We start from the raw sequence: 25672 nt of genomic DNA, 5'->3' as shown, positions 1-25672 counted from the left end.
CTCATTCAATGTTTAAGATGAGAGGATACTTACTTGGAGTACTTGTACTTCTGAAACATTGCATTTGTGATGATGTGGTGAACTTTGATGGAGACATCAAGGACTTTGTAGTTGGTAAAAGTAAGTTGTTCGTTCTTACTGACCGTCATCTTCATCAGATGAGACTCGATCTTTCTGAGGAGAAGAGGAAGGACATCACTAATCCTGCTCATCAAAATACAGTCAACATTCTGGTGCCTTTTGATGACAACGACACCCTGATAACCTGTGGGACCTTTAGAGATGGATACTGTGAAGTTCTTAACCTCAGTGACATTACAAAGAGTATTTACTATGAAAGTGGTATATCTGTAGGACCGACCCAGAATGAGAAATCTGTTGCGTTCATAACAGGTACAGGTAACAGTAGGTACCTTTTGGTTGGGAAAAAGGACGATGATGGAAAATCTCTGTATCCTGTTATTAGCTTGTGGAACACTTTACAGTCTCAAGCTGGTGGGATTTTCTCTAACATAGATGACGGATCAACCTCCTTCATCCAGAGCACAGCTAGAGATGTGGAGTTTGTTGACGGATTCCAGAGAGTTTCTCCCTCAGAGTTGTATTTATTTCTCAACGCAAAGACTGACACGGAGAGGAAAGTGCACGTCCTGTGGATGGACAGCTCTAAAAGAAAAAAGGCAGACATCTTCAAATCCCTTCAGGCTGTAACGATACAGTGCTGCAGTGATAAAGCTCGTCCAGTGCTCGTCGCCTCCACCGTTATTCCCTCAGTGAGCGCCGTTATTTGGGCAGGTGTGTTCAGTGCGCAGGACCAGCAGGATCCGGAGAACACCGCGCTGGCTCTGTTCGACATCAGTACAGTTAAAGGCAAAGTGAAGGGTTTCTGCACTTCTGGTGAAAAATGTGATTTTGAGGTTGGAAAATCAACATTCATGTGCTCAATAAATGTTGTACACAGTTTTTTTTTGTTTGTTTTTTGTTTTGTTTTTACAAATGTTAAGATTAATGTTATTGATTTGAGTATAAGTTTATTTAAAATTAAATTAAAAATTAAAAACCTAATTTTACTATTAACTAAAGTCTGACCATTTTTATTTTTGTGTTGCAGAGTGGCAGTAAACTTCAGCCGCTGTCTGTGGTGTTCAAGTACAGCTCAATGTCATCAGTGGCAGCAGTTAGAAGTGGATCCTGGATTGTGCTGTTCATAGGAACCAGTGATGGTCAACTGATAAAGGTGTCCTTCACCTCTCTATAAGTTTTCATTTGTATATTCGTGACCTTCATTTAAGCGTTAGTTTACCTCTGTATTTAAAACACTACAATCACAATTTATGATTTGTATCTCTTGTGTTTCTAGCTTGTTTTGGATGAGAAATTCACAACAGGCTGTCCAACAGGTCCAACAGTGCTGTACAAATCGATTGTTGAACGAGCATTGTTTCCCAGAATGCACTTTGATCCATTAGATTTCAAACATATCTACGTTGCTCTGGAGAAAGAGGTGAGGCTTATAAATGTGCAATTAACAAACAAACTATTCGCAGTATGTCAGATACTCTATTTGTGTTACATTGAATTGTCATGCTTTTTTTTGTCATCTCTTTCTGTTCACAATGTTCATGTAGCTCAGAAGAGTTTCTGTGAATAACTGTGCAAAATACAGCTCTCTGAAAGACTGCAGAGCTGCCCTGGATCCTCTCTGCGGCTGGTGTGTGAACACAAAGAGGTCAGCTTGCCTTTATCACACATGAGCTCTTGGCAGCATCATCACAAGCCTAATGGTTCAACAGTGTGTTAACTCCTTATGATACGTGTGCAAACAGATCTGTATGTCTTATATCGGTTGATGCTGTTTTTATCTAGATGTTCTACTCAAGATGAATGCTCAAATACTTCATGGGTGTCCATCCCAAAAGACTCTCTTCAGACGCAGTTGCTTTCATTTCAGATGACAGAGAAATCTTCTAGAAAGGTAGACATTGTTGTCTAAATGTAATTTGCTTATTATTTATCATTTATAATTTATTTACAAGACTGCTTTTACCAACCATTACCCTCTCCCACATAGATTACGTTACATCTTGCCTTGAGTCTGGAGAGCACAGGAAGTCCCGCCTTCTCATGTTCCTTCACCACAGGAAGTGGGAATCTGTGTGACGGGTCTGACCTGACTGCAGATTTCCCAAAATGCTCCTGTAGATTTCCTGATGAGCTGCTGTCTACCAAAGGTTGGTTTTCTTTCAGTTAAGTTGTGTATGTGTTATTATTATACAGCACATTTATGTAGTCAAAATATCTTTTTTTTAATCATTAACATTTGTTAATAATCTTTTCAGGTTTAAAAGTCTCTGCTAGAGTTACTGTTGAGGATCAGAAGATCACAGAGACGCTGACGCTGAGGAACTGCTCCAGTATCACAGACAATTCACCAAATGCTTCTTATACACAGTGAGAAAATGAAATGCAGTGTGAAAAATGTCATAGTTTAGAAATGATACAAGATATTGACACATCATATTTGCATGTATTAAGGTGTGTGCAGTGTATCTCATCAGGGTGTCAGTGGTTCTCTTCCTCTCAGAGTTGTGATTGGACACCTGGACCTGGGCAAGAGTTACTCAAACAGGTGAGACATAATGTATTCAATCCAATGCTTCATTACTGTAAATGCGTATTAGGAAATTGTGTAACTTTGGTAACGCCTTAGATTACAGCGCGAAAATTTACTGCATAAGCAAAGTGAATTTACATCTTAAATTTTGGTAATTACAGTGTTTTTACAGAATTTCTGTAATTACAGAAACTTAGGGCTGGTCGATATGGCCCAAAAAATGATCACAATATAATTTTCCATATCAGTCGATATTAATAAATATCACAATAAATGTAAAATCTATTTCTTTGAAGTTTAAAGGCATATTTTTGCTCCTGAGTGAAAGATGTAGAAAACAGACAGTTAACTGACAGTCAAAACATGACAAACACTTCCCAAACAGGTGAACAATTTATTACAACTGAGGTAGATTTATTTGTTAAAATCTTAACTGTGGTCAGCATTTTTTACTCTACACTATATCAATAATATAATTATATATACTTAATTGTGTAAGTAGTAAAACACTAAAAACGCAAAACGGGCAAAAAAAAAAAAAAGCATCCCCTCTTGCCTCACAGTGGATTGGTCCACCATGCATCTCACACACACACACACACACCTCACCGACAGTGGTCGGGAGAGGAGGGAGAGAGCAAAGTTCAGTTGTGAAGCTCCAGTAAGGGCAGTCTATTTTATTCATTTTAAACATCGGATGAAATTATTTCTCTTTTGATACAGGCGATGCTGAGTCATTAATGCATCACCAAAGACAAACAATTATGATAGTGATGTACAAGTCCGATGTTTTAGTGATTATAGTTTGGTAACATTAGCTTGTAAGTCACCCATTATATGTCTTCAATGTTATATTGAAGAACTTCGAAGAAGCACGATAATTTAATAATTAAATTCCGTGTGATGAACCTAGGATAAGCAGTTTACGTATGTCACTCTGTTTTATGCCGGATGGGATAATATCTCAAAATGTCAAAATATCTCTAAACCAATGAAGGTTTGGCGAGCCACTGTGACTGTAAACATCACCACGTGCAGCACCCAGAAGCCCGGTCTGCAATACGCATGCGCAGCATTACGCATAAGCGCGTAAGTATTATATAGAGAACTTATCGAACTGTTATTATCGTTTTATCGAGGAAAATTAGTGATAATTATCGTTATCATTTTATCGCCCAGCCCTAACTATAATATAAGTAGGCTACATGTAGGTATAAGGGAACTATATGTAATATTAATAAAAGGGTAATATCAAATTATATATACTGTAACTATTTTTTAATTAAGGGGTTATTATCCATGTCGATATGATGTTATCCCTGATAACAGCTTTGGTTCTGGTACTGTGTTGCGGACCGGGCAGTTCTGAAAAGTGCATCCCAGAGGGATAAATGCTGTGTGTGTGCACGCTCCCTGTTATATAATGAGTTATTGTACCTTTAAGGAAGGTTTAAGTTTATGTTACGTTGTCACGGTACTGTCACGGAGGAAAAGGCTGGATCCAAATGCGGGTCAACAAAGGCTTTATTAACTGAACAAAAAATATATTGAAGAAATCTTCAGCCAAACAGCAGTCCAGACAGGGAGAACAGAGCTGCGCGAACGACCCCGGGCTTTCCCAGGAGACGGCTGTGATCCAATGGCAGAGGGTCAGCACCAAGTTCAGCGAGGGATGGAGAGAACAGAGAACACAGCTGACTTGACGCTAAAACACTGGAGTCTGCAGACACGACAAGACAAGGCAGGACTGGTGAGGCACAACAAAGGAGTCACGACGAACTCGAAGGCATGAACGATAACAGTCGGACAAAAGACAGCGAAACACGAGGATCTATAAAGGGAGGATAATGATTAGATAACACAGACCAGGTGAGAGGACAGATGATCTAACCAGTGGGAACAGGTAGGGGCGGAGACACGAGCACGTGGCGAGCTGTCAAAACAAAGCCACGCACCCACACAAAACAATGCAAACGCTAGAAAGACAGGTGATCAGACACGAGACCCGACAGTACCCCTCCCCCTAGGAACGCCACCAGGCGTCCCAGAGGGAGGCCTACCTCGACTCCGACGAAAGTCCCCGATCAACGAGGGATCCAGAATGTCCCGGGACGGCACCCAACACCTCTCCTCTGGACCATAGCCCTCCCAGTCCACAAGATATTGAAACCCCCTACCACGGCGCCGCTCGTCGAGTATCCTCCTAACCGTGTAGGTAGGGGAGCCATCCACAAGACGAGGAGGTGGGGGATTGGGACGACCGCAAGCCGGATTAATGGGAGAGGAAAACACAGGTTTAACCCTAGAGACATGAAACACAGGGTGAACCCGACCAAGAGTAGGGGGAAGTTTGAGCCTGATAACCACCGGATTAACCACCTTGGTGATACGGTATGGACCAATGAATCTGGGTGCCAGCTTGCGAGAGGGCACCCGGAGAGGCAGATCCTTGGTGGAAAGCCATACCCTTTGACCACACACATAGGTTGGAGGAGAGGACCGGTGATGATCGGCTGCTGCTTTAGTTCGCCTTGAGGTTCGGGCCAAAACCCTCCTGACTCTCTCCCAGGTGCGCCGACAACGCTGGACGAAAGCCAGGGCGGACGGAACTGCAGCATCGGGTTCCTGTGATGGAAACAAAGGTGGCTTATAACCCATAGAACACTCAAAGGGAGACATACCTGAAGCCGCCATCGGAAGGGAATTGCGGGCATACTCGATCCAAGAGAGCTGTTGGCACCAGGAACTCGGGTTATTAGATGTCAGACAGCGGAGCATTCTTTCAAGATCCTGGTTGACCCGCTCACATTGGCCATTGGTCTGGGGATGAAAACCGGAAGACAGACTAGCAGAGGCCCCGATCTGTCTACAAAATTCCTTCCAAAACCGAGAGGCAAACTGAGGTCCCCTATCAGAAACCACGTCAACCGGCAACCCATGAAGACGGAAGACGTGATCCACCACCAGCTGAGCCGTCTCTCGGGCGGAAGGTAACTTGGCCAGGGGAATGAAATGGGCAGCTTTGGAAAACCGATCCACCACCGTAAGGATGACAGTGTTGCCCTTAGAGAGGGGGAGTCCAGACACAAAATCAAGAGCGATGTGGGACCATGGGCGGGAGGGTATGGGGAGGGGACGAAGCAGACCATCAGGAGGGCGATTAACAGGCTTACATTGAGCACAGGTGAGACAGGCCAACACAAACTGTCTGACATCAGCAGCCATGGATGGCCACCAGAAACGTTGACGGATGGCAGACAACGTTCCCCGAATCCCTGGATGGCAGACCAGCCTGGACGAGTGGGCCCACTGAAGGACATCAGAGCGCAGCGCAGCCGACACAAACAACCTACCCACGGGACACTCTCTCGGCACTTGCACCCCCCGACCGGCCTCCTCTACCCGCCGCTCGATACCCCAGGACAGAGCCCCGACCACCACTCCTTCAGGGAGAATGGCATCGGCCGTAAGCTCCTCCTCAGGGGCACCAAACTGACGCGAGAGAGCGTCGGGCTTAGTATTTTTGGTACCCGGCCGGTACGACAGGGTGAAGCTAAACCGGCCAAAGAAGAGTGCCCAGCGGGCCTGTCGCGAGTTCAACCTCTTGGCCGAACGGATATATTCCAGATTCTTATGATCTGTCCAGACCAAGAAGGGCTGCGCTGACCCCTCCAACCAGTGGCGCCACTCACCCAAAGCCAACCTGACCGCCAGCAGCTCCTTGTTGCCGATGTCATAGTTACGTTCAGCAGGGCTGAGTCGGCGAGAAAAGAATGCACAAGGATGCACCTTCCCATCGCGGAGGGAACGCTGAGATAGGACTGCGCCAACTCCGACATCCGATGCGTCAACTTCAACAATAAACTGGGACTCCGGATCTGGAACACATAAGACAGGTGCAGAGATAAATCGGGACTTTAAAGTATCAAAGGCCACCTGAGCATCATGATTCCAACAGAAGACCACCTTGGAGGATGTTAACGCATTCAGCGGTGCAGCGATCTGACCGAAGTTCCTGATGAAACGACGGTAGAAATTGGCGAACCCCAGGAAATGCTGCAAAGCTTTGCGGGAGTCTGGAACGGGCCACTTAGCAACAGCCTCTACCTTAGCGGGATCAGGTCTGATCCCCCTGGACGAGATTATATGACCAAGGAACGTAACGGACTCGGCGTGGAATTCGCACTTCTCCGCCTTGACAAACAGCTGGTTCTCTAACAAGCGCTGGAGAACCCGTCTAACATGTTGGGTGTGTACCTTCAAAGAGGGAGAAAAAATAAGAATGTCATCCAGATACACAAAGACAAACTGATTAATCATGTCCCCCAACACGCTATTGACGAGTCCTTGGAAGACAGCCGGAGCATTGGTTAGCCCAAACGGAAGAACCAAATACTCCTAGTGCCCCGAAGGAGTGTTGAATGCCGTCTTCCACTCATCCCCCTCCCGAATACGCACCAAGTGGTAAGCGTTGCGGAGGTCCAATTTGGTGAAGACCCGAGCTCCCTGTAACAACTCAAAAGCAGAAGACATTAAAGGTAGGGGATACCTGTTCTTAACAGTAATGTCATTCAAGCCTCTATAATCAATACAGGGTCGTAGGGAACCGTCCTTCTTCTGAACGAAGAAGAACCCAGCACCCGCCGGAGAGGAGGAGTGACGGATGAGACCAGACTGAAGCGACTCGCAAATATATTTGTCCATAGCCTCTCTTTCTGGACCAGATAGGGAGTATAAACGTCCCCTAGGCGGAGAAGTGCCCGGGAGAAGATCTATGGCGCAGTCATAAGGACGATGAGGAGGTAGCGAGGTGGCCCGAGACCAACTGAAAACCGCACGCAGATCCAAGTACTCCGCCGGAACCCCGGTAATGTCAGGAGGATCCACTTGTGAAACACAAGACACAGAGACAGGAGAAAACGCAGCACCCAGACAAGACTGACTCCAGGCTAAAATAGAGTTATTGACCCAGTCAATCTGAGGATTGTGTTTGAGCAACCAGGGGAGCCCTAATATCAATGGGCTGTTAGGAGAGTCCAAAATAAACAGTTCAATCTCCTCGCTATGATTGCCAGAAATAATCAGACTCACGCGAGGTGTAATGTGGGTGACAGTGATGAGAGGATTGCCTGCCAGTGACCAAGCCGTAACGGGTTCCGCAAGGCGGATAAGCGGAATCTTCCATCTCCTGGCAGTGGCTGCATCCAGGAAGTTCCCCTCAGCACCTGAATCCAGAAGAGCGTGGCCAGTGTGAGACTCCCCCCGGCAGATGAGAAGAAAAGGCAGCTGAGAGCGTTTGGCTGGAGAGTTAAAACAAGGAAGAGCGCCCACCAGGACTCTCCGACTCACTGGCGGGCCTTGGCTTTTAAAGGACACTGAGTAACAAAGTGACCCGGTTTACCACAGTACAGGCACAGCCCCTTGGTTAAACGCTCCTGCTTCTGTTGTGATGTCAATCTTAAACGACCCAACTGCATCGGTTCAGAATCAGCTGGTAGAGAATTCTCCGCATTGTTGGATAATACCTCCAGGCGGCGCCATGAAGACTCGGATAGGCGGAGCTGACGACGCCGATTCAGACGACTCTCAACACGCAGAGCGAGATTAATAATATCATGCAACTTCTGAGGAAGTTCAACGGCAGCCAGTTCGTCGGCAATGTCCGGATCCAGCCCGTCTAGGAAGCGCGCGCGCAAGGCCCCCTCATTCCATCCACACGCAGCCGCCAAAGTTTGGAACTGTATGGAGTAGTCCGTGACGGTACTCTCTCTCTGCGTGAGACGCGATAACTGAGCCGCCGCCTCATCTCCTTGTGCTGAGCGATCAAATAATTTCGCCATCTCACGACGAAAGTCTTCAAAAGAGACACAGCAGGAAGCGCGGGCATTCCAGACCGCAATTCCCAATTCGCGAGCCCGCCCGGAGAGAAGGGTTAACACAAACGCTACTTTCGCTTCTTCGGTGGCATTACGCCGAGGCTGCAGAGCGAAAACCAGGGCGCACTGAGACAGAAAGGCTTGGCAAGAATTCGGATCGCCATCATAAATCGGGGGATTATTAGCATGAGGCTCGGGCTCAGGCTGGACCACCGCACGAGGAACAGACGCTCGGCTAGTAGCTTCTCTCTGAAGTTCATCGACCCGTGAAAGAAGTTCTGCGACACGAGCATTCAGTGCATCCACCTCCTGAGCCGTGGAGTTGATTTGGCAGAGGGTCAGCACCAAGTTCAGCGAGGGATGGAGAGAACAGAGAACACAGCTGACTTGACGCTAAAACACTGGAGTCTGCAGACACGACAAGACAAGGCAGGACTGGTGAGGCACAACAAAGGAGTCACGACGAACTCGAAGGCATGAACGATAACAGTCGGACAAAAGACAGCGAAACACGAGGATCTATAAAGGGAGGATAATGATTAGATAACACAGACCAGGTGAGAGGACAGATAATCTAACCAGTGGGAACAGGTAGGGGCGGAGACACGAGCATGTGGCGAGCTGTCAAAACAAAGCCACGCACCCACACAAAACAATGCAAACGCTAGAAAGACAGGTGATCAGACACGAGACCCGACATACGTGGCCCCTTTAAGGGTGTTCGCGCACTAGTATAGAGAGGAAGTGACTGCAGAACAATGTACGTGTTCATTGTTGCTATGCTGAAGAAAGGCACCGAGTAAAGATTTCACAGTTCTGTTAAACACTGCCTGGCCTCCGTTTATTACATATTTGGCGACGAGGATAAACAACGCACTTCGGCTGACGAATCGTATGGGTTGGCACGAGTGAGAAGCTCTGCAGGCACGGAACGCATCACAGTGACAAGATGGCGATGTTCGGAACTGTGGGTGAGTTTGTGGAAGAAAATAGTGACTGGCTGGAGTATACGGAGCGTCTGGAGCATTTTTTCGCTGCGAATGAGATCACAGACCAGGATAAGAAGCGCTCTATATTGTTGAGTGTATGCGGTGCAAAGACTTATAAGCTCATGAGGAATTTGGCAACACCGCGGAAGCCGGGAGAGTTGGCTTATAAAGATTTAATTGACCTCATTCAGAACCACCACAGCCCGAAACCTTCAGTGATTGTGCAGCGTTTTAAGTTCCACAGCCATTTTCGTAAGTCTGGAGACACTATTTCAAAGTTTGTGGCTGAGCTGCGCTAGTTGTCTGAGCATTGCGAGTTTGGGGCTGTACTGGAGGACATGCTGCGTGATCGTCTCGTGTGCGGAATTAATGATGATGTAATTCAGCGCAGATTGCTGGGGGAAGCGACGCTCTCTTTTACAAAAGCAATGGAAATCGCACAAGGTATGGAGTCGGCAGCACTACATGCAAAAGACATTCAAAGAGCAAGTGGCAGTGCGAAGAGTGATGTGTTTCATGTGACTAAAGCGGTTAAAGTGAAAGCAGTGGAATGTTACAGATGTGGGGGAGCTCACTATGCAAATGATTGTAAATTCAAAGACACAGTGTGCCATAATTGTGGCAAGAAGGGACATTTGGCAAAGAAATGCAGAGGCAGCAAATCTAAAATGAGAAACTCAAAGGATGGTGGTAAACCTCACTCAAGAGCACATCTGTCACAATTCATCAGTGTGAGTGCCCGTGATCACCACCAGAGGGCGTTCCACCCCGGACTGTCATTCCATCACAAACTACATTACCCATAATCCTTGGACTCATTAGCACTCACTGTTTACACCTGTGTCTCATCGCCTCATTACCTCTGCATATATATACCTTGTTCACTCTGTCATTCATTGCGAAGTCTTGTTTAGTGTCACAACTGCATTTCTGAGCGTTTATCTGGTTTCATGTATCTTGGTCTTTGATTTCTTGCCTTCTCCGTGGATTACCCTTTTGCCTGTTCCTTCTGTTTTGTTTGCCTTTTCGGACTGATTTCCTGTTATGACCTTTTGCCTGTTCTATTGACTACGACATTGGATTACCCTTCAATAAATACTGCGTTTGGATCTTCACCCAACCCTTCTGTCTCAGAGCAGTTCGTTACAACATCACATGGTGGAGGCTGAACCAGAGGAGACCTGTTCCTATTCAATGTTTAACTTGAGTGAAACTCGTTCAGACCCACTTTATGCAACAATTCAAGTTAATGGAGCAAGCCTTAAGATGGAAATAGACACTGGCGCTTCAGCATCGATCATCAGTGAGGAAACTTATGGGAAGTTATGGACCAATGATCACACACCAACATTATGTGAGTCTTCTGTTAAACTGAGAACGTATACTGGAGAAATTATTCCGGTAGTGGGGGCAGTGGAAGTGAACATCCCCTATGGCAGTCAGGCGGCTAAAGCTCGCTTGCTTGTAGTCAAAGGAAAAGGCCCAAGCCTACTAGGACGTGATTGGCTCAGTAAAATTCAGTTAAACTGGGGTGAGATCAGGCTCATTAAAGGATTTTGCGCAAGGGATGTGGTTGCGAAGTATCCAGACGTGTTCAAGGATGAACTGGGCACCCTGAGAGGCACCACGGTGAAACTTTGTGTGGAGCCAAATGCGACACCCCGATTCTTTAAACCACGGTCTGTCCCATATGCAATGAAGTGTAAAGTGGAAAAGGAGCTTGAAAGGCTACAGCAGCTGGGTGTCATAGAGTCAATTCAGTTTTCTAATTGGGCAGCCCCAATCGTTCCTGTGCTGAAAGAGGATGGTACAGTCCGCATTTGTGAAGACTATAAGCTGCAATCAATCAGGCAGCAAAGGTGGAGACATACCCCATTCCAAGGGTGGAGGACTTGTTTTCAATGCTCGCTGGGGGCAAAACTTTCACTAAGCTTGATATGAGTCACGCTTATCAGCAGTTGTTGCTGGATATGAGGAGTCAAAGCAATATGTCTCGATCAAAACGCACAAAGGACTGGTGTTTGGGGTGGCATCCAGCCCGGCCATTTTTCAAAGGACAATGGAAAACCTGTTGCGGGGGATTCCACATGTGGCAGTGTACCTCGATGACATTCTGGTCACAGGGAAAACAGAAGAGGAGCATCTCAGTAACCTGGACCAGGTGCTCAAGAGGATGTCGGATGCAGGGCTGCGGCTAAAACAATGTAAATGTACATTCCAGGCAGAGAGTGTAACTTACCTTGGACATCAAATATCAGCCCAGGGCCTCTATCCAGTGCCAGAAAAAGTAAGAGCCATCAATGATGCCCCCAAGCCAGGAAATGTGTCAGAGCTTAAGTCATTCCTGGGTATGGTGACTTATTATGGGAAGTTCTTATCTGATTTATCAACTGTGCTAGCTCCGCTGTACCAGTTACTGCATCATAATTGCCAGTGGAAGTGGGCAGAGGCACAAACAGCTGCTTTCACCAAAGTAGAAAATCTGCTGCAGTCAGCCAGCGTGTTAGTCCATTTTGACCCTGAGAAAGAGCTTACAGTGTCATGTGATGCCTCTCCTTATGGCATTGGGGCAGTACTGTCACATGTGATGGAGGAGGGCTCAGAGAAACCCATTGCATTTGCATCCAGGACGCTTACAAAAGCAGAAAAGGGGTATTCTCAGCTAGACAAGGAAGGCTTGGCCATCATATTTGCTGTGAAGCGTTTTCACCAATATCTGTACGGCCGACCCTTCACAGTTTTCACAGACCATAAGCCATTGATGAGCCTGTTCAGTGAGCATAAGAGCATTCCTTCCATGGCGTCGGGCCGTATCCAGAGGTGGGCACTGACATTGTCGGCCTATCAATATCGCATAGACTACAGAGCAGGGAAGGAAAATGCCAATGCAGACGCATTAAGCCGGTTGCCACTTCCAGACACCCCGGTGTCCACTCCTCTGCCTCCTGAAACTGTTTTCCTACTGGAAAAGTAAAGTCACTCATCAGTGAGCGCAAAGCAGATCAAAACTTGGACGGAGAGAGACAAGGTCTTGTCAAAAGTCAAAAGATTTGTGCTACAGGGTTGGCCATCCATTGTTGTGGATGCTGAGATGAAACCTTTTGAGAAAAGAAAGGATGAGCTCTCAGTTCAGGATGGTTGTATCTTGTGGGGTTCAAGAGTGGTAGTACCTCAGCCAGGACGGGCTAAAGTGTTACAGGAAGTCCACATTGCCCATCTTGGGGTATCACGCATGAAAAGCTTAGCAAGAGCATATGTATGGTGGCCTAATATGGATCGAGATCTCGAAAACAAGGTCCAACACTGCAAGGAGTGCCAAGAAAACCAAAAAATGCCCCCACCAGTGTCGCTTCAGCCCTGGGAGTGGCCTGACAGACCTTGGTCCAGGTTGCACTTGGATTTCGCAGGTCCATTCATGGGTCGGATGTTCTTGGTCATGGTGGATGCCCGCTCAAAGTGGCTGGAAGCACACATTTTGAAAAACATCACAGCGGCCGTCACAATTGATACACTGCGTCAAGTGTTTTCCATACATGGGCTGCCAGATGTAGTCGTAACTGATAATGGACCGACCTTTACGGGAGAGCTGTTTCAAGAATTTGTAAAGCGGAATGGAATCAGACATATTCGTACAGCGCCTTTCCATCCTGCATCGAACGGGCTGGCCGAGAGAGTGGTGCAGACGTTGAAGGATGGCTTAAAGAAAATGTCAGGGGCAAATGTTGAAACCAACCTCTCTCGTTTCCTGTTTCAGTATCGAATTACGCCACAGACTACTACAGGCCTGGCGCCCGCAGAGATGTTGCTGGGACGGAAACCAAAATCCCACCTGGATTTGCTGCATCCTGATGTTGGGGAGAAAGTGAGAGTCCAGCAAGAGAAGCAGAAAGCTAGGCATGACAAGGATGCAAGAGAACGAAGTTGTGGGGAAGGTGAGACTGTCTTTGTCAGGAATTTTGCCAGAGGTCAGCGCTGGTTACCGGGAGCCATTGTGAAAAGAAGTGGTCCCCGCTCATGTGTAGTAAGGCTGTCAGATGGACGTGATGTCCGTCGTCATCAAGATCATGTGAGGAGCCGGCAAGGGGTTGTCTCGATCAAGCTGGAGGAGCTGAGGAAAGGGGGGAGTTCGGACTTTGAAGGAAGCCAGGTTCCTCAACAGCTGCCATCCACACAGAGTCTTGGGGTAACTGCTGTTGCTGTGCCGCAAGGGGTTACGGCGCCTCTGGAAAGCGTACCAACCTTCCCAGGGAAAACTTCAGGAACTTTAAGGAGATCACAACGCCCAAAGAAAGCACCTAATAGGCTTAATCTTTAGATTTTTAGAGTCACAGTTAAAAAGCTTTATGGGTTGCTGAAAGTAAAAAAGAAAAAGAAAAAAAAAAGAAAAGAAGTGAATGTTCTTATTGGACTGTGTGGGGGTGGTAACGTTGATTCTTAGGGGGGAGAGATGTTATATAATGAGTTATTGTACCTTTAAGGAAGGTTTAAGTTTATGTTACGTGGCCCCTTTAAGGGGGTTCGCGCACTAGTATAGAGAGGAAGTGACTGCAGAACAATGTACGTGTTCGTTGTTGCTATGCTGAAGAAAGGCACCGAGTAAAGATTTCACAGTTCTGTTAAACACTGCATGGCCTCCGTTTATTACACTCCCTTTAATAAATAACCAGAAATTACAGCAAGTCTTTGACCCGTGGCGTCTATAATAGGGTGACCAAATGTCCTGTTTTCCCAGGACATGTCCTGTTTTCAAGTCCTGTCCTCGCCGTCCGGACTGTTTTTTTTTAAGTGATGAAAATGTCCTTGTTTTCATAATTTTCCATTGGGCCATTAAATTGACCGGCAGTTGAGTATTAGTTGCAGCGTCGGTGCTCCTACCACATGCATGATGCATTCAATTTGTGTTAGTGTAACCTGCACGCCCACCCATGCGTAATGCACTTATCTAGAAAGTAACAAAGAAGAGGCTGCACAACAAGGCACAAGAAATGCAAAAAGTGCATGAAATACTACGTTTTGGACATTACTCAGAGTAGCCTAAGATAGAATAGGGAGGGAATAGCGGAAAAATAAATAGTTTTATTTAAGATAAAATTAAGGGTGCGTTCACACTTGTAGTTCGGTTCGTTTGGTCCGGACCAAAAAACAAAAACAAACATAATAGTCCTGGTCCGCTTAGCGTTCACACAGGCATTTTTAACAGCGAACCTAAAGTTACCGAACCAAAGGCACAGGGAGACGCTGTGTGCGGATTACACGCGCGGGCATTTTATGCGTGTACATATGGCATTATTTTTTACCAGAGAACTCATGAAGAGCTCATGAAATGTTCACAACATTCAAAACAACGCTGTGTGCTGGATTAAACGCGATGATTTTAGGCGTGTAACACATATGGCATTATTTTTTACCAGAGAACTCATGAAGAGCTCATGAAATGTTCAAAACAACGCTGTGTGCTGGATTAAACGCGATCATTTTATGCGTGTACATGTGGCATTATTTTTACCCGCTGAGAACTCATGAAGAGCTCATAAAATGTTCAAAACATTCAAAACAGCAGCAGGATTTCCTCCGTTGTGCAGAACAGAGACGGCCGTTCTGTCGTCTGTACAGCTAATAATGGGCAACACAGGAACTTTGATGAGAAGAGCCAGGTATGCTTTTTGTGTGTTTTTTCTAGCATTTTCGAAACATGCTCGTCTGACCAAATATTGATTAGGCACTTCCTTGTTGCTCCACGTTTGCCCTCTAACAGATCTTTCCGCGTCGTCAAATCAGCTGCATTATGCGTCGCATCTTGTGACATATACGTCCGGTTTTTGGTCCGTTTACATGTCTTTGGTCCGTGTTGCGTTCATATATCAATCGAACCGCACCAGAGTTCGTTTGGAAGCGGACCGAGACCCATCTTTTTAGCGGTCTCGGTCCGCTTGTTTGGTGCGCACCAGGGTTCGGATGGCTCGTTCTCGTGAATGCCCGGCCAAAAGAACCGGGCCATCAGACGGTTAAGTGTAGCTTGGTGTCCCGCCATTGGATTAGAATGAGACGCCTGGAATAGCGCTTCCCGGCAGCTTTTTGGTACTAATAACTAGGTTGTATCTTCTTTTGTCTGGGTGTCTTGGGTCACCCATCTTTTATCACTGCAAAATACGGATAAGAGCGAGACTGGTCAGGGTGGAGGAGGTGGCCGTCGATGGAACGGACCTGCGAAAACCCATCCTGGGACTGTTCCAGAGGAAAATTATCGTGATCTGTGAGAACAGGCATCTCAAGATCGCTCGATTCTGCTGGAACAGCTTCCCGGGGTCCCGAATCCACCTCTCCCACCTGAGCAATCGTCTCTTTCCGCTGCACACTTTTCCCCCAAGAGGCATCCACACATAAGTGCCCCAACAATTGATTAAAGGCTGGCCAATTTGTAGCCAGGATCAGTGAATGCCGGAGGTGCGGGTTATCTGCAACCTCAACACTATGTTTTTGTCCCCTAAATTGAATATCCACCAGCACCAACGGATAGTTCACCACTTCCCCGTGCACACACCTCACCGTAACCGTGCGGCTGTTACCCAATGCCTTAGAGTGAATCAGGCTTTGGTGAATAGGGGTCTGGTTACAACCAGAATCCACCAAAGCCTGATACGTACCCCCCTTGATACTCACGGGTATTAGGTACAATGCAGCCTGATCGGGGGCGGCTTCTGGAGCATCGGGGACCCGGACCATCATCCCGATCTCCATGACCGGACAACGGTCGATGAAATGTCCCGGATCCCCGCAGCGCAAACAAGCCGGCCCAGGCTTCCCCGACGCCCTAGTGGCTGGAAATAGGTCCACCGATTGACGCGAAGAGAGTGCGGGAGCGGCAGGAGCGGAACACAAGTCTGCCGTGGTGGCCCCTCCTCTCGACGCCGGACGGGCCGACCCCATGGACTCGCTGGGTCCGCCCATCCTCCATCTCGGGGCTGGTTTGGGAGGCATCCCCCCTCGGGACCTGGGAAACGGGACCGGTTTATAGGGAGGAGGGGAAGCCTTTCTTTCGGGGAAGCCGCGCGATGAACTGCTCCAGCACCACTCGGTCGATGATATCCTCGACGTCGCTTCCGTCGGCCATCAGCCACTTGCGGCAGGAGTCCCAGAGCTGGTGCGCGAACGCGAAGGGCCGGCCGGGATCGTCAAGGGTGAGGGTTCTGAACCGCTGACGATGCTGTTCTGGGCTCCGGCCGACCCGTTGTAGAATGGCACGCTTCAGATCTTGGTACACCAGGAGATTCTGGACTGGCAGTTGGTGGACGGCTACCTGCGCCTCCCCGGAAAGCAACGGCAGGAGCCGCATTAGTTAGTCTGACTGGGGCCATCCCCGGGACTCGGCGGACCTCTCGAAGAGGTCGATGAATACGTCCGGATCATCCTCGGATCCCATCTTCGAGAGGTGGAGAACGGCGCCAAGTCGGTGGTAGAAGGGGGGACGGCCCGAATCTCCCGGTTCATCCAGCTCCGGAACAGCTCCCGGTCCTCATGCTGGGCCTGAAGGAGGGCTTCAAAGCGCTTCTTTTGCAAACCACGCCCCCTCCGCAACAATCATAAAGAAAATGGACTGGGTGAGTTCACTTGTTATTGTGTTGAAGAAAAATGGTGCTTTGAGAATATGTCTTGAACCGAGAGGCCTCAATAGGGCCATAAATCCGAACACTTCAAACTGCCATCAAGAGAAGATACCATGTCTCAGTTTGTTGGAGAGAAGTGGTTCAGGTTTTGGCAAACTAAACTTGATGAGGCAAGTTCAAAACTGTGTACCTTCAATAACCCAGAAGGCCGATATCATTTTCTACGTCTCCCTAATGGTATACTGTCAGCACCAGAAGTGTACCAAAAAACAATCCACATGATCTTTGAGCATCTAACAGGCGAAGAGACTATGATGTATGATATAATTTTGTGGGTTCTTGAACAAAAGAATGAGTGGATGTGGGCTCACAAGCAGGAAACGTGCTTACAAAATCTGAAGCGCATCATATAGAGGAGCAGTGCTCAGATATTATGAACCGTTCAAGAGCACACGTATCTCAGCAGATGCCTCACAATATGACCTAGGTGGTATGCTTTTGCAGCAACATGGTGAAAGCTGGCAGCCGGTAGCTTATACTTCAAGAGCATTGACTGAAGTCAACTATGCACAAATAGAGAAGGAACTTTTGGCTTGTACGTATGCCTGTAAACAATTCCACCAGTATGTCTATGGACAGTCTTTTGAAGTTGAAACAGATCATAAGCTACCAGGGTCCATAATGTCCAAGGCCTTAAATTACTGCCCCATGAGAATCCAACGCATGCTCATCAGACTCCAAGCATGAAAATCTTAACACTGAGAAAAGTGCAGACATACAAGTGTAGGTTGACATGATTGTAACCTTTCTTCTCATGCAAAGCTTTCAGTGGTGAATTACATCATCTTCAAGGGAAAGAAGTTTGTCATCTCAGCATCGATGCACAAAGAAATGCTGCAGAACGTTCATGGGGGACATCTAGGAAATTGAAATGCAAGTGCAGGGCCCGTGAGGTAATGTACTGGCCAAGGATAAACCATGACATCACTCAAGACTACATCTTCATGTGAAATACACTCACCTAAAGGATTATTAGGAACAGGGGCGTGGGACTGGGGGGATAAAGGGTACTGAGTAACCAGGGCCCGAGGCAGGGGTGGGGGGGGGATCTTAGAAGTCAGTTTTCTATACATACACATACATGGTACGGGGGCCCAGCAAGATGGTTTGTACCCAGGGCCCAAAATTTGGTGCTATGCCCCTGATTAGGAACACCATAATAATACTGTGCTTGACCCCCTTTCGACTTCAGAACTGCCTTAATTCTACATGGCATTGATTCATCATCGTGCTGAAAGCATTCTTTATTGGCCCATATTGATAGGATAGCATCTTGCAGTTGATGGAGATTTGTGGGATGCACATCCAGGGCACAAAGCTCCAATTCCACCACATCCTAAAGATGCTCTATTGGGTTGAGATATGGTGACTGTGGGGGTCATTTTAGTACAGTGAACTCATTGTCATGCTCAAGAAACCAATTTGAAATAATTCGAGCTTTGTCACATGGTGCATTATCCTGCTGGAAGTAGCCATCAGAGGATGGGTACATTGTGGTCATAAAGGGATAGACATGGTCAGAAACAATACTCAGGTAGGCCTTGGCATTTAAACTATGCCCAATTGGCACTAAGGGGCCTAAAGTGTGCCAAGAAAACATCCCCCACATCATTACACCACCACCACCAACAGCAGCCTGCACAGTAACAAGGCATGATGGATCCATGTTCACATTCTGTTTACAGCAAATTCTGACTCTACCATCTGAATGTCTCAACAGAAATCGAGACTCATCAGACCAGGCAATATTTTTCCAGTCTTCAACTGTCCAATTTTGGTGAGCTTGTGCAAATTGTAGCCTCTTTTTCGTATTTGTAGTGGGGATTAGTGGTACCGGTGGGGTCTTCTGCTGTTGTAGCCCATCAGCCTCAAGGTTGTGCGTGTGGTGGCTTCAATGGTTTGCTGCATACCTCTGTTGTAACGAGTGGTTATTTCAAAGCTGCTCTTCTGTAAGCTTGAATCAGTCGGCCCATTCACCTCTAGCATCAACAAGGCATTTTCGCCCACAGGACTGCTGCATACTGGATGTTTTTCCCTTTTCACACCATTCTTTGTTAGCCCTAGAAATGGTTGTGCGTGAAAATCTCAGTAACTGAGAAGATTGTGAAATACTCAGACCGGCCCGTCTGGCAGAAACAACCATGCCACGCTTAAATCACCTTTCTTTCCCATTCTGACATTCAGTTTGGAGTTAAGGAGATTGTCTTGACAAGGACCACACCCCTAAATGCATTGAAGCAACTGCCATGTGATTGGTTGATTAGATAATTGCATTCATGAGCATTCATGAGACAGACTTTAATAGGAGTTTAATGATTTACAGGAGTGCTCTGCTTCAAAATGGTTTGTCCCCAGCCCAAATGCTGATGGCTCAACGGATATGCACTAACTTATCCATCCACCAGGAGCTGATGACACCTGCAGGGGCAAATAAAATCAAAGAAGCAAAAAACAACAACATTAAAATCAAATAAAAAGAGAAAAAAGAAAAAATCCTGGAGATAGAGTTCGTATCCTGAACCATGCAACAGGAACAAGGGCACAACAAGGGTGTGTTGCAAGGGAATTAGTACCACGGTCATACAAGATTCAGACAGAGCATGGTGCAATTCTAAGACGGAACAGAGGGGACTAAGACCACAAGTGACTGTTCAAGAAGCTGAGTTGCAGTCAAGTGACAAAGGTGTGCAGTCAAGTGACAGGGGCAGGGGGAGGGAGCAATCAAAGTCAGGTTCGTCCAGGCAATCGAACCAAGTGTGAAAGTACCCTTAGAGTTAATTGTGAAAATTGTGTGGCGCATGTTATTAGAAATTGATAGAACAAAAGATTTCAAGGGAAAGTTATTTACTTTTAAAGGGGGGAAGATGTGATGTTATGCCTGGTAAAAACGTAGGTTCCTGTACTGTGAGAGATGAATGCTGTGTGTGTGCTCACTTAATAAATAACCAGAAATTACTGCAAGTCTTTGTCCTGTGGCATTTATAACATAAGAGTAGTTACAGGGTGAGGGTGAATCTGCGGGTTGTAAATTAACGTGGTGTTTGTTCCCCTCTTGTTTCATGTAGTTACAGGGTAAGTAAAAAACACGTACAAAATCTAATATCGCTCAGAAACATTTATTTGGAAAACCACTTCAAAATAGATTCATTATTCATGAACAACTTCTCTGTTCAGCATTAGTTTATCTTAACGTTACTTAATAAAAAAATACAGCTGTTCATGGTTTGTTCATGTTAATACTGTACACATTGCATTAACTAATGTTAACAATATTTTAATAAAGGTAAAATTAATAATACGTTAAATTAAACAAATGAATTAAATAAAGGTTTAAATTAATATTAACAAAGATAAATAAATGCTTGATAAGTGCAGTGCATCATTAGTTCTTGTTAACTTATGTAGTTAACTAATGTTAACTAATGAAACTTATTGTAAAGTGTTACCAATAAACTTTTAATTTCAAATAATAATGTCCTGACAGAAAGATACATGTTTTGTCCCTTTTTTGTTACTCTTGGCTTCTCCTCCTTTTCTTCTTTTTCATTATTACCACTGATAGATCTTAAGAGGAATCCCATTAACATGTTAAACATGTCCCACAAGACATCATTCACCAGATACTGTAGTTACTGTAACTGTAATAAAGATTCAAGATGATTTTAATTCATTGTTGTTAGCTGAAATATCATTGCATTGTCTAAAGAAAACTCAATAAAATTAATTTTTTCTCTACTTTTTAGGATGCATGTAAAGATCTGTTCTCTGACATGGACTACAGAGTAAGTGTTACTGATTATGTAACAAACTTTACCAAATAGGGATGTTGTTTTTTTCAGTATGTTCCTATTTCAAATTAATATACATTCGAGTTAGAGGTTTTTGTTTTACTTGTTTTCTTGCACATTATATCAGCAGTGTCACATGTCTGTATTGTCCTGTGTAAGCACATGTGTTGTGTTTGACTCTTTTCAACCTTGCCAATCTTGTTACATGGTTATTGGTTAATTTGTCTTACCTGTTCTTTCCCATTACTTGTCTTGTTTGTCCCCTATTAAGGCTACGTTTACACGTGGGCGGCTATTTTCATAAACTTTCATTTCCATAAACTCTGGTTTGTTGTCGTTGGTATGTCGTTTTCATGCTCCTTGTTCGAGACTCTGGTAGTTTTCCCCCTCGTGGGTTTTGTATTGTGTTCATTTTTATTTTGTATTCAATAAATACCCATTTCTTTGCCCTTTAGTACTCGCTTCCTCTTTATTTGTACCTCATCGTGACGTCATGCTTTTAAATGATGTAAACATTTATATTTTATTATTATCTAATTATATACATTTTATTCTAAAAGTTACTTTTAACCTGTTGTTCATTAAAACTGCTGAGGTCATATTGAGTAGATTTTTTTTTTCCTTCCTTTTATTGACTTTCTTTTTCTATGTGTAACCCTTTGTGTCCTGTAGGAGCCAGAGATTTTCTCTCTGGAGCCCAAAAAAGTTTTTTTCCACGGCAGAAACAATGTTTTACTGAGAGGAAAAAACCTGGAATCTGTCACGAAAATCCATTTTCAAGGGAATATGGACTGTATTTCTAAAGAGTGAGACTGTTTATTTTGTGTGTGTGTGTGTGTGTTTTAGTATTTTTCACAGAATGTGTGTAGATTGAGATAAATTATATTGTGCATGAATGTTTCCTTTAGATCTCCAGTGTTTGATCGCTCCAATGACACTTTAAGGTTCCACATTCCTCCCAGTGGAACTAAAGGAACAGTGAAAGTGTGTGTTGTTACTCCTGATGAGCGTTGTCATGGTAACATCATCATCACTTACAGTTCCCAGCCCAGCTGTACAGGAATACAGCCCACAGTCTCCTGGAGCAGGTAAGAGCATTTCAGACCACTGGCAGATCAGCTTCCCTATCCCATCAGTGCCTTGAGATGAAAACTGCACATTTGAATTAGTTACTGTTAGAACAAATGAAAAAACACTCCTATACAAGACAGCAAGAAATGAAAACAGAAGTGAGGGTCGGAGCATTTCCTGTATGTTTTGTCTAAGTTTTGAGAGCTGTGGTTTACTGACTCACGTGTGAACTACACTAGTCTATTTTAGTAAGAGCAACATGCTTCCTGACAGTCCGTTTCCTGATTGTGTATGTGAGTTACATGCAGGAAAGTTAGTGATTGGAATTAAAATGGCAATACTGTACTCTATTATTGTTTCTTATGTGGACTGAAATTGATTTTAATATGTCTTCAATCAGTGGTGGAAGGAAGATTCATGTTCAGGGAAGCAATATGGACACTGTGGAATCAGTTATTGTCCGTCCCTCTAATAAAGAGCTTCAAACACAATACAGCAGAAGCTCAGGGGTAAGACAAGTGTGTTTATTACTCCTGCAGTAACTCACAGTACTTTATCTCATACACAGAGCTCAGCTATTTATTACTTCAATGAGTCAGATTCACACATGTAGTGCATGAGGTCTTATTTGGAAGAATTTGTCCTTTATCTGATCATATAATTGTTAAATGCACTTCAAAAAATCTAAATATATAATTGATTTATTGAAAGTGGTGACAACATGCATTTTATATTAAATTAATCGGTTCACTTACAAATATTAACTACGTGATGTATTGATGAGGAAGTAAAATCAGCAAACACTAATTTTGTAGTAATTTTTGAGATCAGAAACTTTGTAGTATGACATGTACAAATTCTTATGTCAAAAGATAAAGGAAAAAAAAATATTTAAAAGAAGTGTATGTAAGATTGTGGCCAAAACTGGTACTGCAATCACTTTCAAATGACTGTAGAGGTATATCCCCCCTCCCCCTCCCCCTTGACTCGAGGTTGCCAGATAGGCTGCAGGACCCAGCAGGAACGTTTGTAGCTGCAGCTGTGGTAACAAGAGCAGATCTGGCAAACCAGATGCCCAAACTCTATTGACTTCCGTGATTGGTAGATAGGTGGAGGGCGGAGCTTCAGGCCAAAACACAACTTGTCAACATCAACATTAGTTGAGGGCTGCAACAACCACTTTTAAATGACAATATCCTGGCCGGACTACTGTTGTCAGTGATATAAGTATTTGAAATTAACATGAATTCTTAGTGTCTAGAGACATATCATGGCCATTTTATAATTAATTGAAATACATTTCTTACATACTGTTCCTTTAATTAAAGTCATATTAGAGTCATATCCTTATTGTCTCTCTTTTCTCAGGACGTGTGGTTTTATTCCCCCCGTTATGATGGCAGTGGTCATTTAAGTTTGTCATTGAAAGTTGAAAACTTCACTGTGGATTGTGGGTATTTGTCTTACCTGCCTGATCCAAAATTCACTGTATTCACCACCTTACAGGTGGCCAACGATCTACTGGTGAACATTCAGGTAAATAATGACTAAAATCTGAGCAAGATCTACTTTTTAGAATGTGAAGTAACACAAATGAATCTTGTGGATCTCTGTTTCTCAGAAAAAGGCAGATGCATTGAATTTGAGTAAGAGTGAGGTGAACGTGATGGGTTATCAGGGAGATCGGCAGTATCAGTGTGTTTTGGAGATGTTTGAGTACAATGCCATCTGTAAAATTAAAGGAGAATCAGGAGCCGTCACTGCAGTGGACTCAATAACTGTACGTCTGTTCTTAATATTTTCAATTCTTTGCTAAATATATAGACATGGAACTTATTTTGCTGCAAACACAGCTGTGTTAAGTTTAAAGGGGTGATGAATTGAGGAATCAACCTTGAGCTTTTGATATATAAAAGGTAATGGTAATATAAAAATATCCTGTAAGTTTCAGAGCTGAAAACCTTCTTGTTAGTCAAAGAAACGTTTTTATAGACACCAGGCTCAGCAAACGGTCCTGTGCTTCCGTGCGCAGCCTCGCCCACTGACTCATGGAGGGCTCGTGCAAGCTGGTCAACAACAATTTAAGATATTGCACTATTCCTAAGCTTCCTCTTGATCCTAATATTAGGAATGACTGGTTGAACTTTATTTTTAATGAAGTTCCAGCTCATATGGGGATATATTCACTTAATTTCACTGCGGGATCGTTTGTAATCAAATCTCCGGTTGATGATGGATTTGGATCCGACAGGAATGGTGCAACACACCATGTAAGTAAAACGTGTTTTTATATGTGATAGTATTGCATTGTTATAGATCGTTTTGCTTATGTGTACGTGTCAAACAGAACATACCTCAGCACGCTGGCCAGGGCTCGCACACAAAGCCTGCTATTCTCTCAAGTTGCGCGGCGAACGTATATTTGTGTGCGCACGGTTCGCGCTTATATCGTCCGATCTTACGGGCTATGTGTAATATAAAATAATAGTCCAATCAGTTGCGGTTCGATGAGAAATAAAACATTGTGTTTGTTTGATAAAGACGTTTACAAGCCCTGCGATCGAGAAAATCATTCTGGTTGCCGATTCTCCCTCATTCTCTCCTCTCTCCTGTCCTTGAACTGACAGCGGAGCTGAAGCTCATTAAATGAAGCAAATCTTATCCAATCCTAGCCGTGGGCGTTTACTTCCAAGTCTCCAGTGCGTCACGCCCATCAGAACCCAGCATTTTGGAGAGAGCCTCAAAACCAGTGTAGAAAATAGCCTATTACTATTATGTTTTTGAATGTAAAAACCACACGAACATCATTAGTTGACCTCAGACAACAGTATAAAAAAATAAAAAAGCCAGTTCATGACACCTTTAATGTAAATCTTACTGAACTTTATGAGATGAAAAGACAATGCTTTCATTTTCATTTCAGATCACGATTGGGAATTATGTTCTCGGGATGGGAAATACAAAGGATTTGTTCTGCCTCAGTCCACAGAACACACCTGGCCAAGGATGAAAGAGCAATGAAAACACTCACAGAAAAAGAAATTCTCATAAGAAACCATCATTATTTGCTATTTCTATGACTAGAGACTTATATACTTTTTTATATCTGTGTATTTCTATGGAATTTTATACATTTGATTAGTTTGCTCACTTTCTTTTATATTCTTTATATACAATTGTTTTGGCATATGCTTTAACAACCTCGTCACCAATCCTGAGACTAAACAGCAGGTGGCGCTATATATAAATTAATTATACACAAAACAATCAATTCAAAGTTCCTGCAAAGGGAGGACTGATTTGCTATTTAGTACTGCGGTTCAGTTATTTTGTATGAGAATGCTTTGATTGTATCTTTTTCATCGAACACCCACTAAATGTTTGTTATTAATCTGATTTGTTATTAGTATACTGCCTTACAACTCATACTTATTAATAAACATATAATATCCATTGAAAAGAGTCTGGTCTGATTTAAATGAACAAGCACTCATGAACTCACACTAACATGCTTTTAGATCTGCAAGCCACCAGCACACATAACTGCTTTTTCAAGCGCCGGGCTCAAAATCCACGGCGGGACCTTTCGTTTTTCCCTAAATCATGGGAGAAACCCTTCTCAGCCCATCTTTCTAATCTTCCAGTGTTGGATTTCACCAACATACTGGGG

The 25672-nt window shown here is 44.5% G+C and overlaps 1 protein-coding gene across 1 annotated transcript; it reads left to right on the top strand.

Moving 5' to 3' along the window:
* LOC137048972 (plexin-C1-like) lies at positions 1–25445 on the top strand. Its single transcript, XM_067427350.1, has 15 exons — positions 1–917; positions 1112–1237; positions 1361–1504; positions 1629–1729; positions 1867–1975; positions 2072–2231; positions 2340–2451; positions 2536–2629; positions 20887–20925; positions 21604–21737; positions 21840–22019; positions 22403–22511; positions 23371–23538; positions 23624–23782; positions 24926–25445. Exons 1-15 carry the CDS (start codon positions 9–11, stop codon positions 25010–25012), a joined length of 2631 nt encoding a protein of 876 aa, XP_067283451.1. The 5' UTR covers positions 1–8; the 3' UTR covers positions 25013–25445.
* The last annotated feature ends 227 nt before the right edge of the window (positions 25446–25672 follow it).

This window comes from Pseudorasbora parva, chromosome 20 (assembly GCF_024679245.1).
Source record: "Pseudorasbora parva isolate DD20220531a chromosome 20, ASM2467924v1, whole genome shotgun sequence".
NCBI lineage: Eukaryota > Metazoa > Chordata > Actinopteri > Cypriniformes > Gobionidae > Pseudorasbora > Pseudorasbora parva.
This window is presented reverse-complemented; position numbering and strand designations above follow the sequence as displayed.

Coding starts and splice junctions, on each gene's coding strand:
- LOC137048972 (XM_067427350.1), top strand. CDS start 9: ATGTTTAAGATGAGAGGATACTTACTTGGAGTACTTGTACTTCTGAAA. Junction 1,976..2,071: donor CAGAGAAATCTTCTAGAAAG/GTAGACATTGTT, acceptor TCTCCCACATAG/ATTACGTTACATCTTGCCTT. Junction 21,738..21,839: donor ATGGACTGTATTTCTAAAGA/GTGAGACTGTTT, acceptor TGTTTCCTTTAG/ATCTCCAGTGTTTGATCGCT.